Below are 11166 nucleotides of genomic sequence, written 5' to 3'. Positions count from 1 at the left end.
CTCCATGTGCCCTTCAGTCTGTCCCTCTATCTTCCACTATGCACCCAGAGAGTCCTATAAAAACGCATGCCTGTCCCTCCCTAAACCCTTTCCCAGTTCTCCTTTTTCTTAGAATAAAAATCAAATTCCCTACCAGGCTCCCCCCACTCGGACCAACTCCAACCTACCTACCGCATGCCTTGCTCCCTTTGTTTCCTCTGTGTACCGCAGGGCCTTTGCATACACTGTTATCTCTGTGTAGGACACTTCTCCCCTAGCATTCCTATGACTGCTTCCTTCTTATCCTTCAGATGTCACCTACCTGAGGCCTTTCCCTACCGTCCTACTTAATATTGCCAGTTCCAATTACTAGCTAACACAGCATCCTGCTCACTGAACTTACACAATTTATACTTACACACTTATTTCTTTGTTTATTTCTTTGTAGCCTGTCCCCCCCTAATGGAGACTAGAAAAGTAGGGGATTTAGGGTTTGGGTTTTTTGTGTTGCTTAAAGAACAGAGCCATGTAACTGCCATATCTTGTTTTAAAATTCGTATTTGGCATTAAAAAAAGAAAAATCAGGCCACCTGGGTGACTCAGTCAGTTAAGCGTCTGACTCTTGATTTCGGCTCTGGTCGTGATTTGGGGGCCATGGGATCGAGTCCCAACTTGGGCTCTGCCCTTACCCCACTGCTTGAATTGTCTCTAAATAAATATATAAATAAATAAAAATTTTTTAAAAATTCATACTTGGCCTTAGCATGTGTTCAGTAAATATTTGTTGAATGGATTATTGGATTATTGATTTAAAAAGAAAAGTCAGTTGCAGACGGATGTGCATGGTATTATCACAATTATGAAAGTCAGTCTCTAGACTTAGACATACAATGCCATGATTTTTGTGATGCCCGGTTCTGCCCCGGCAGTGGGAGTCACGTTAAACTTCAGTCCCCCTGGGTTGGGGCCACAATTCCAGGATATTCAGCAGGCCCAAGTTTGTTTGAGATGGGGGGAGGGGAGGTTGGTGGCTGGAAGGACAGGTTGGACAGTATCCAGCCCTCAGGAAACAGTGGTCACTGCTGAGGCATTGTCATTTTGATTCAGTGGCCAGTTCAGTCCTGGTACTGTGTCTGCTTTGGGCTTGGGACCGGGGAGAATATTGCAAACTGCCTATGGTTCTGCCAGCCCAGTAGACCCCTGAGCTGTTTCCTCTCTGGGGAGCCTGCCAAGAAGCCAAGAAGTGGGCGACAGACGCCTCTCCCATTCTGGGCCAAGCTCCGGTCTCTGCAGAAGCATTCCCTTCCCCTAAGGGCTTTAGCTCCTGAAACACACAAACCAGCTTTTCTACTCTTGGGTCAGCCCCTTGCATCCCCAGTAGCAATGAGTATGGAAAAGTAGGAAGGAACCAACTAGATGAACCCAGAAAGACATTATATATTTGGAAAAGATCACTCTGACTACTGTGTAGGGAAATGGACAGGGAGCTGGCCATCCCCGGGGAAGGGACGGGGTCGTGGATGTGGACATCAGAGAATGGATATCAGAGTTATTTGGAAGATAAAAATCCATAGCAACTGGGGGAGAGATTGAGTGGTGGCAGGGGAGGTAAGGAAGATGCCCCTAGAATGATTCCCAAATTCTGCCTTGGGAGAGGGGAGGGCTCGGCCATTGCAGTGATGGTCCCAACTTCCAGAACAACCTCCTCCACTGTAAGCCCTTCACCTGCCCCGACTCCTACTCATCTTTCCGACCTCCATTCAAGCAACCCTTCTGCACATTGGCACTACCTGGCCCCAGGGCCAGAGGCACCCCTTCTTTCTCTCTCCGCCTTTCTTTGCCTATTTACTGCGTGTGCGATTACACATCTGATCCTCCCCACCAGACTGTCAGGTCTGTGAGTGGATCTGGGGTCATCCTTGGAACCCCAGTGCCTAGCACATAGTAGGTGCTCAATAAGTAAAGGGTCCCAAATGCAGATGGGGGGGGGGCTGCAGTGTCCCCTGCGGGTTGGTGTTTTTCCCAGGGGAATGGAGTGGGCTGGGTCCACCCACTCCGCCCGGCTTGCCACCCAGACTCCTCACCCCCCTTCTTTAAGATCTATGCTTTCCAGGAGGCTGTGACTGGGGGTACAGCGTGCACATGGGGCTGGAGGTGGGAAAAGCGTTGGCAGGGTTGCAGCCAGCAGGGCCTGCGGGCCTTTCTGGAGCAGAGGAGTGAGGGGAGCAAAGCAGGACATGAAGGTGTGTGGCCTGGTGGGAAGCTCAGAGGGGAGGGGGCCTGCAGGTGGCTGCGAGGGGGCCCAGAGATGTTCTGGGCCCTGTGCACTCCCTGCCTTTTATCAGTATCAGTGGGTCTCCCGCACCTGCCAGGAAGAAAAGAAGTACTCCCCACCATGCACTGCCGTGTGGTTCCTGAGTTTCTCGCCTTCTTCAGGGCTGTCTAGAAAGGTGCATACTTTCTCCAAAGCAGCTGTTATTTTTGAAGCGATGAAGGAAAAAGGGAACGTTCCGGAAGTGCTCGGTGAGTCTGGGGGAGGCACCGCGACCACCGTGCCCCTGTGGGAAAGGCTGCGATGGGGACTGAACAAGGTACTGCACAGAAAAGTCCCCGCAGCTTAAAAAACTCCGGATCCAAATCGGAGAAGGCTGAGTGGCCCCGACAGGAGGAGGCTGGGCGCGGAATCACCTAGTGGCCCCCCCCGCCGTGGGGAAGCCTCGAGGGGTCTCCTGGGAGCCCCGCCACGGCACGACGGACACTCCGGCCCCACCCGGCCGGCAGGCAGGAATTTGCCCGGCTGACCTCCCCTGGCACACTCCTGTCACCATGGCGACCAACCTGGAAACAAGCGGCCTGATTGTCCCTGCTCAGCGGGGCAGGTGAAACCCCGGCCACGTGACCGATACTGAGCCAGGTGCGGCGACGGGAGACCCGCCTGCCTCCCGGTCTTAACCCCTTCCGCCCTGCCGCCGCCGGCCGCACCCCTTCGGAGGCCTCGGATTCCCAGCCAGAAGGGCGGGGACTACCGGGAGCACTGCACGAGGAGTCAAATTCCTGGGAAGGAATTCGGGTTGGGCCACGCACGTGCTCAGCGGCTGGAGCTGGGTTACTCCCCTCCCGCGCCTCCATTTTCTCAGCAGTCAAATGAGGATGACAACACCCTCCCAGTTCACAGGGACCTGGGGACGGCTGGGAGCCGGGATGCTGGGAACAAAGACTGCCAGGGCCATCTCATTCACGCCCCTTTGCCCCCTCCCCCACATGACCTCAGCATATCAGGGGGCTCCAGAAGGCCTCCCCCCACCTCCAAGGGCTGGACACCCCCCCCCCCCACTCCAAGAGAGACCCTCACAGACCAGTTAGGAGTTAGCCGGTTCCTAAACAAGCTGGGGAAGGGTGGGCAGCCCCCATTTTGACCCCTCCCCAACACACCAACACCAGAGTTCTTCCCAGGTGGCAACCTCCCCTACCCAGGCCCCACCGCTTGCTCCAAAGTGGAAACCTCAAGCCAACTGGTTTTTCCGCTTGCTCCCAGGCCCCAACCAGCCACGTGATGGGGCTTTGGCCAGGTCTCAGGAATGTCTCCAGACTGCTTCTGCCACAGACCCAGGGCTCTGAGCAGATGGTCCAGGGTCACGGGCCAGGCTCAGGTTGCCTGGCTAGACAGCAGGCTGGGGAGGAGGTGGAGGGTGGTTTAAAACCACATTTGGGGGGAACCTGGGTGGCTCAGTGGGTAAAGCCGCTGCCTTCGGCTCAGGTCATGATCTCAGGGTCCTGGGATCGAGCCCCGCATCGGGCTCTCTGCTCAGCAGGGAGCCTACTTCCCTCTCTCTCTCTGCCTGCCTCTCCATCTACTTGTGATCTCTGTCTGTCAAATAAACAAATTTTTTAAAAAATCTTAAAAAAAATAAAATAAAACCACGTTTGGAATATTAACCTTCTGAATCACCAACGTTATGTCCACCCCCTGCCCCTTCATCCACCAATTCTAGAAAAACACTTGCTTTATGTCTCCTCCAAGGACCCCTCCCATGCCTTGGTCCAGCCCCCATCCAGGGCTCAGATGTGCTCATCAGTCCCCTAACGACTATTCTGGCAACAAACCATCACACCACCTGGTGTGCTTAGCATCCCCCCCCCACCCCCCCACCCCGTGACCTCAAAGCCCTTCTCTCATTAGAACAAAACAACTGCCAGTCCCCGGGCTGACTCAAGGTGGGAGCCATCTTATTGGGCAAGGTATTTATAACACCTTGGAGTTCAGATGCATCCTACAGGTCTTAACTCCATCAGGCCTGCCCTGAAGAGGGAGAGGCCTGGCTGGTCCAGATGTCATCTCCTGCAAGGGGCACTGACCCAGGCCCTTAGGTGGACCTTCACCTAAGCCTTCACCTAAGCCTCAGCTAGTGCCTGGAATCTCTTCACAATCATTCAGTAAAATGATTACCATTGCACTTTGCCCCAGATAAACAAAAACGTGTCTCCAGTCCGCCAGGAGCTCCCAGACTGCGGTGGACACAGAGAAAGCCAGCTTTGAGAACATGGGCTGGAAGAGATGAGGTTCAACTGGGAAAATCCGGGAAGGCTTTTGAGGAGGTGGCCGTTATCCTGGACCTCTATAAAGCCGTGCAGGAGTTGGGCCATTGGCTCTCCGGAAGGCCCCCGCAGCAGCCAGCAGAGGGAGTCCTGGGGCCGGAGAGTAAAAGGCAGGTGTGCAGATGCAGTTTTCGGGTTGGGGAGTTCATAGGAAGCATGGGTGCAAGAGCCGGTAGGATGGTCAGGGTGGGTGGTGGGAGACACGGACCGGGGGGGGGGGGAAAGAACGTCACATCAGCGATTCTGGTTCTGCCGCTTGTGCAGCCATTTGCCTCAGTTTCCCCATCTGTAAAGGGCGGGCGTGGAGAGTGGCTGATGACCTCTCCAGTCGAGGACTTCAGGATGGGGAAGAGGGGCACCACCCGGCCTGCCGGGGCCCCCGGCTGGGCAGCACGGCGCCCCTCCGCGCCCGCCCGCGGCACTGAAGGTATGACGCCCACCCAAGGCGGTGCGTGAAGGCAGAGGAGCAGGCCAGCTGCGGGGCGGGCGCGGGCCAAGGCCGGACCTCCTCGGCTCGCCAAGGGACCTGCCCCACCCGCGCCCAAAGCGCGCGCGCCCCAAATCCCCGACGCTGCGAGCGGCGGGGATGGGACTCCCACGCCCCAGGACCCTGATTCGCCACGAGGCTACGACGCCGGAAGAGGCTGGGCGGAGCTTCGCGGGGGCGTAACCGGAGAACAAGGCGGCTCCGCCCGGGGCGTGGTCAGGGGCGGTTCTCCCGCCTGCCGGCGCGGAGGCTGCGGGGATAGCGTAATGACGTAGGGGGCGGAGCTGGGGGACCAGACTGTACCCTGGGATTACGTAAGGAAACGAGGGCGAGGGCGGGGTAGTCCGTGCTAGTGGGAGGGGAAGAGGGCGGGGCTACAGTCGGAACTGGGCGGGGTCCTGAGCGAAGGCAGGAGGCGGAGCGAGGGGGGACCCGCGGCGGTGAGCGCCGGTAGCCTTTCCCCGGGCATGCTCCGCTGGACCCGCTCCTGGAGGCTCCCCCTTAGGGGGCTCGGCCCCTGCAGCCTCAGCTTCTGCAGGGTGCCCGTCGCACCCAGCAGCAGTGGCCGAAGCGGCGCCGAGCCGAGGTCAGTCAAGGGCGCCACGTGGGAGGCTGTCCGTCGTTCCTCCCCGGTCAGTCCGGCCGCGGCGGCCCCGCCTCCTCCGTCTGCGCCCGCCCCCGCCCCGGCCGCTCCCCGGAACCCCTTCCCCAGCCGGCTTAGACCCCTCCACCGCCCTCGCGCCTCCCTGCAGGTCGGTGCGGCTTTCCTACAAGCTTCTGGACGGAGAGGCGGCGCGCCCGGCCCTGGTGTTCCTGCACGGGCTCTTCGGCTCCAAGACCAACTTCAGCTCCATCGCCAAGGCCCTCGCCCAGCAGACCGGCCGAAGGGTGAGCTTCCGGGAGAGGCGGGGCCCCGCGGAGGCGTGGCCCGTCCCCAGGCCGGCGTGGGGAAGGGGACGGAGGCCGCAGGACACACCGGGGCCCTAGGTGTGGACCCCCGTCCTTCCCGTGCTTGCCCCCACCCAGTCCTTCATGTGTGAGAGCTGCCGTGCGTGCGTGCTCCACGCTGAGCTCAGCCGTCCAGGGGTGCGGTGGTCAAGGGGGCCAGGGTTCCTTATGGAGGAAATTCTTGGCACCTGCTTTCTCTGGGTGGTCACCCTGCCAGGCCAAACCTTCAGAGACACAGTCATGCTCCTTGGGCCTTCTCTTCTCTGGCGGAGCAGCCCCAGGTCCTCCATCGGGCCTCCTAGGTCTGAGAACTGGGCCCTCTCACCATCGGGGCCGCTTTTCCATTTCACGACCTTTCCCCCGGGCCTCTCTAGGCCCCTCAGCCCGCAGGAATGCCGCGCCTTGGGCTGTCTGTGCCCGGAACATGGATGCCGGCTCTGCCCGCCCTCTCTCCATTCCGTAGGTGCTCACGGTGGATGCACGGAACCATGGTGACAGCCCCCACAGCCCAGACGTGAGCTACGAGGCCATGAGCCAGGACCTGCAGGACCTCCTGTCCCAGCTGGGCCTCGTGCCCTGCGTCCTCATTGGCCACAGCATGGGAGGCAAGACAGCCATGTTGCTGGCACTCCAGAGGGTGGGTGAGGCTTCCCCCGCATCCAGTGTGGACCCTGAGTACCCAGCGGTGGACCTGGGACTCAGCCAAGCCTTGGATGGCCAGATTCAGGATCTGGGAACCCTGCCTGAGACTCAACCGTGCCTACCGTAAGGCCGGTCCCAAGTGTGGTTCTCTTAAACAGCCGGAGCTGGTAGAACGCCTGGTTGCTGTGGACATCAGCCCAGTGCAGACCACACCGAGCTCCAACTTCCCGTCCTACATGGCCGCCATGAGGGCTGTAGACATCCCGGATGGGGTGCCCCGCTCCTCTGCCCGAAAGCTGGCCGACGAGCAGCTCAGCACTGTTATCCAAGTAACACACCCATTCCCTGGTGGTGTTGTGGGCTGGGACCTGTCAAGGTCCCTGGAGACTCCCCTCCCCCAACTACCGGACCCACCCCCTCCAGGACTTGGCTGAGCGTCAGTTCCTGCTCACCAACCTAGTGGAGGCAGGTGGACGTTTCGTGTGGAGGGTGAACTTGGAAGCACTGGCCCAGCATTTGGACAAGATCATGGCTTTCCCACCACGACAAGAATCTTACCCTGGGCCAACCCTCTTCCTCCTGGGTGGAAACTCAAAATATGTGCTGTAAGTTAGTTTCAGCGGCGGTGGTGGGAGGGGTCCCAGCCTAGGGATCCTTGGGGAGGGCTTCGGTGTGGGCAGGGGGTGCCTGAGAATCCAGAAACACCCCTGGGCGTGTGGGCTCATGTGCTCTTGTCTCCCTGCTCTCTTCCGCTTCTCTGTGTCTCTCCTACCTCCCACTTTGACCCCTTTGGCGCGGCCTTCTCCGACGGACAGCCCCAGCCACCACGCTGAGATCAGGCGGCTCTTCCCACGAGCCCAGATGCAGACGGTGCCCCATGCCGGCCACTGGGTCCATGCCGACTGCCCCCAGGACTTTGTGGCTGCCATCCGAGGCTTCCTGGCCTAAGAGTGGCTGACGAGAGGAAACAGGAAACCCCCGGCTTCCAGGCACTGTGGCCCCCTCCATGTTTCTGCGCAAAAGGACTCGGGCGGGCACCGAGAGAGCGCGAGGGGACGGAGGTGGTCAGACCTCAAGCTTTAATGAATAAAGACTCTGCTGCCAAGGTCCCGGGCTGAGCTCTGTCATCGCCAGCGTCCCCACCGACCCAGGGGGAACCGGACCCAGGGGACCCTCGCAGTTCGGGGGCCCAGGGGGGTGCCCAGAGTGCCCCTGGACTCTCTCCGCAGCTGACTCTCGACCCGCTGCCTCACCAGCTGCTGCATGTCCTCCTGGGGGCGGGAGAGCAGGTTCAGGGCCGACCCTGTGCCCTCTGCCTTCTCCCCATGGCTCCCTGGCCCGGCTGGCATTCCCACACTACCTCCCAGGCCTCCACCTCCTGCCTCAGCCTCAGTTTCTCCTCCAGGACCTCCAGCAGCTGGGCCTCCACGGCGCGCAACTTGGCTTTGCATGTGTCCAGCTCGGCCTCCAGTGCCTGCTTCCTGCAGGTGGCGGGGACAGTGGCACGAGGCTTGAACCCCGCGCATCTGCTGCATGGACACAGCCCCCTGCCTTGTGACAGGGTGAGCGTTTCCGTGGCTTTCCTTGCGGGAACACCTGACTTCTCACCTCCTCTCCTCTAGCAGGACGGAGCCCTGAGGGTGAACCATCCACTGCCCTCCCAACACCCCCCCACCCCCCACAAGCATCTGCCTCTCACTTGGCAATGGCTTCATCCCGCTCCTGGAGGACTTGGTCCAGCGAGGGCTCTGTCTGGGCGTCCCCCAGTGCTCCAGCCACTTGGGATTCTGGGCTCTGTTGTAGGGTGACAGAGGAGGGAGTGGGGATCTAGAGCTTGTCTAGATGAGGTGTCCCGCTTCTGGGCTTCCCTTGGCTCTGATGCTAATGTCAGCGGAGGAGGGGTCTGGAACTTTCTCTTCCTGCCTCCTTCCTCCTTCCCATCCCCCACCGCCTCTCCTGGGCCTCTGAAAGTAATGCAGGGGGACTGGGCCACGCTGAGGGGTGGCAGCTGTGGCCCCCTGCCTGGCACAAGGCTAAGCAGAGGGGATGGGGCGTTTGGCCCCTCAAGGAGGAAAGAAGTTCCCACCCAAACCGCAGGAAAGAGACAGGGAGGGTTTCAGAAGGACACTTACCCCTCTAGGGCCCCAGGACAGAGAGCGTGGCCGGTGACTGGGACTCTTGTCAGTGGGGTGGGGCAGGCGGCGACGTAGCCCTTTGCCCTCCCTTCCGGGCGAGGCACTCCCTGTCAGGCTCCGCCCCGGCCTGGCCGGCCAGCCGGGCCCCTCTCTCCCCTCCTGGATCCTGGAACCTTCCTGCGGGGCCCAGAGCTTCCTCAGGCCCTTCCTGTACCGTCACACTCGTCCGCCCCCACAAGGGGGCGCTCCACCCACGCTGGGAGATGAGAACCGAGGGCCAGAGCCAGGACCATCGTGCACGCCGACAGGTGGGGGTGCCCCAGCACCCCATCTCGAAAGCCTGGCACCTTGGCATCAACCACGCATATGGCCGAGCTTAGCTCAGCAGGAAACAGAAGGGAAAAGGCCTAACCGTGCCTGTAGACTCTCAACGTCGGGGATGTCCATTCTTCCTAGTAACATGGCTGGTCACTCCTCCAGGATCCCCAGCATTCTGATCCTGGAGCCGGGCGGGGTCTGCAGGTCCCCCCCCCCCATTCTCCCCCCATTTCTCCTCACCCCACGTGCTCACTGAGCACGCCAGTGATGTCAAAGGTGTAAGAGAATTTGCCCCATTGAGAAGCGTCTTCAGCAAGGTATGTCCAGGGGAGTAGATCCTCAAGTCTGCCTTAAACATAAATATTTCTCCCAGGCCACCCCACCAGACATGACTCGTGGCACTGAGACACGGGTTCCTCCAACAGCCAGACCAACAGCTTCCTTGGTTGAGCCCCAGGCAAAGAGGTGAACTGTACCCCCCAGACACACCCTTCTGTTGAGACGGAGTCACTGTGTTTTGAGAGTCTGATCTGTGCCATGATCCAGAAAGGGCCCAGGGACCTGGTCTCAGGGACCTCCGAGGCCAGCAGGGACTAAGCACAGATAAAATCAGAAAAGAGCATTAGGGGCTCCCGGCACAGTAGGAGGAGCACGAAGGAGGTCACAGGAGGTCACACCCAGCCCATCCCAGGAAGTTCCCCTAGGAGCTCATCCACAATGAACCCTGCAGGCCAGCAGGAGTCATTCCGGAGAAAGGCATTTCTTTTAACTTTTTATCTCCGAAACAGTTTCAAAACTGCTCTTCAGTGTCCAAAAAAATCTAATACGGTATCAAACATTGTACCCAGTCGTGGCATCCCGCTGGTCCCCCTAGGTCTAGAACAATTTGTGGCTTTTCTTTGAATTTCGTGGCCTTGACATTTCGAAGATTACAGGGAAGTTATTTTGTAGACCATCCTCAAATTCGGGCTTGTCCACGCCTTCCTTATGATTAAGCCACTGTTAACCCACTTTGGGCAGAGACATCACAGACAGGATGCTGTGTTCTCCTTTCTAATATTGTTTGGAACCATGACTGGTGGGACCAATGCTGAGTGCTTGACCACAATTAATAAGCACTGGGGAAGGGAGGTACTTTGAGACTATGACACTTCCTTTCCCTTACCTCACTTTCACCCATCGGGTTCGGCATCCATCTATGTTTCTTGCCCTCATTAATTATTCCTACAGTGGTTCACAAATGGGGGCGCCTGGGTGGCTCCGTCCATTAAGCGTCTGACTCTTGATTTTGGCTCAAGTCCTCATCTCAGGGTCCTGGGATCGAGCCCCACGTTGGGCTTGGGCTGAGTATGGAGCCTGCTTAAGATTCACTCTCTCCGGGCACCTGAGTGGCTCAGTCATTAAGCCTCTGCCTTCAGCTCAAGTCGTGATCCCGGGGTCCTGGGATTGAGTCCCGAATGGGGCTCCCTGCTTGGTGGGAGGCTTGCTTCTCCCTCTGCCGCTCTCCCTGCTTGTGTTCTCTTGCTGTCTCTCTCTGTCAAATAAATAAATAAAATATTTAAAACAACAACAACAACACTCTTTCCCACTGTTCATCCTATGGTTCTGGTTCTCAGGAGAACCTAACTAATAGAATTTACATATATTAAGAAAAAGTTCACTGTTAGACCTGAATTGCCATCCACCAGGCTCATCCTAGCTTTCCATATTTTACCTTCTTTCTCCAGTTGTCTGCAGTATATTTTGTAATTAGTTCAGTCTTCCTGGGTGCCGCTAACCCCCCGGAACAACGGTGCTCCCCCTGATGTGGATGCCCTTCTTATGGGGGCCTGGCTTCTGCGGGGACTGCTAACCCCCACCCCAACTCCGATGCCACCCTCGGCGTGGCCCTGGCTGCCACTGGGGTGTCAAATGTCTAAGAGCTTTACAGTCATTAAGTGAGTCATTCATCCCGCAAATATTTGCTGAGCACCTACTATGTTCTAAACGTGTTTCCGGGTGGTGGACATAAAACAGGAAGACAAAATTCCCTGACTTCATAGAGCTCACATCCATTTTTTT

At 58.3% G+C, this 11166-nt stretch overlaps 2 protein-coding genes across 2 annotated transcripts; one reads left to right on the top strand and one right to left on the bottom strand.

The window, feature by feature from the left end:
- Positions 1-5448: 5448 nt before the first annotated feature.
- On the top strand, positions 5449-7759 carry ABHD11 (abhydrolase domain containing 11). Its single transcript, XM_059154907.1, has 6 exons — positions 5449-5648; positions 5815-5950; positions 6474-6647; positions 6811-6981; positions 7076-7257; positions 7468-7759. Exons 1-6 carry the CDS (start codon positions 5530-5532, stop codon positions 7598-7600), a joined length of 915 nt encoding a protein of 304 aa, XP_059010890.1. The 5' UTR covers positions 5449-5529; the 3' UTR covers positions 7601-7759.
- On the bottom strand, positions 7715-9234 carry LOC131819404 (uncharacterized). The gene is made up of 5 exons (XM_059154462.1): positions 9200-9234; positions 8785-8995; positions 8352-8446; positions 8013-8133; positions 7715-7923 (listed from the first exon to the last, which is right to left on the bottom strand). Exons 1-5 carry the CDS (start codon positions 9232-9234, stop codon positions 7777-7779), a joined length of 609 nt encoding a protein of 202 aa, XP_059010445.1. The 3' UTR covers positions 7715-7776.
- Positions 9235-11166: the final 1932 nt, after the last annotated feature.

Source organism: Mustela lutreola, chromosome 17, assembly GCF_030435805.1.
Source record: "Mustela lutreola isolate mMusLut2 chromosome 17, mMusLut2.pri, whole genome shotgun sequence".
Classification (NCBI taxonomy): domain Eukaryota; kingdom Metazoa; phylum Chordata; class Mammalia; order Carnivora; family Mustelidae; genus Mustela; species Mustela lutreola.
Note: the sequence above shows the minus strand (reverse complement) of the source record. Positions and strands in the feature narration are given on the sequence as shown.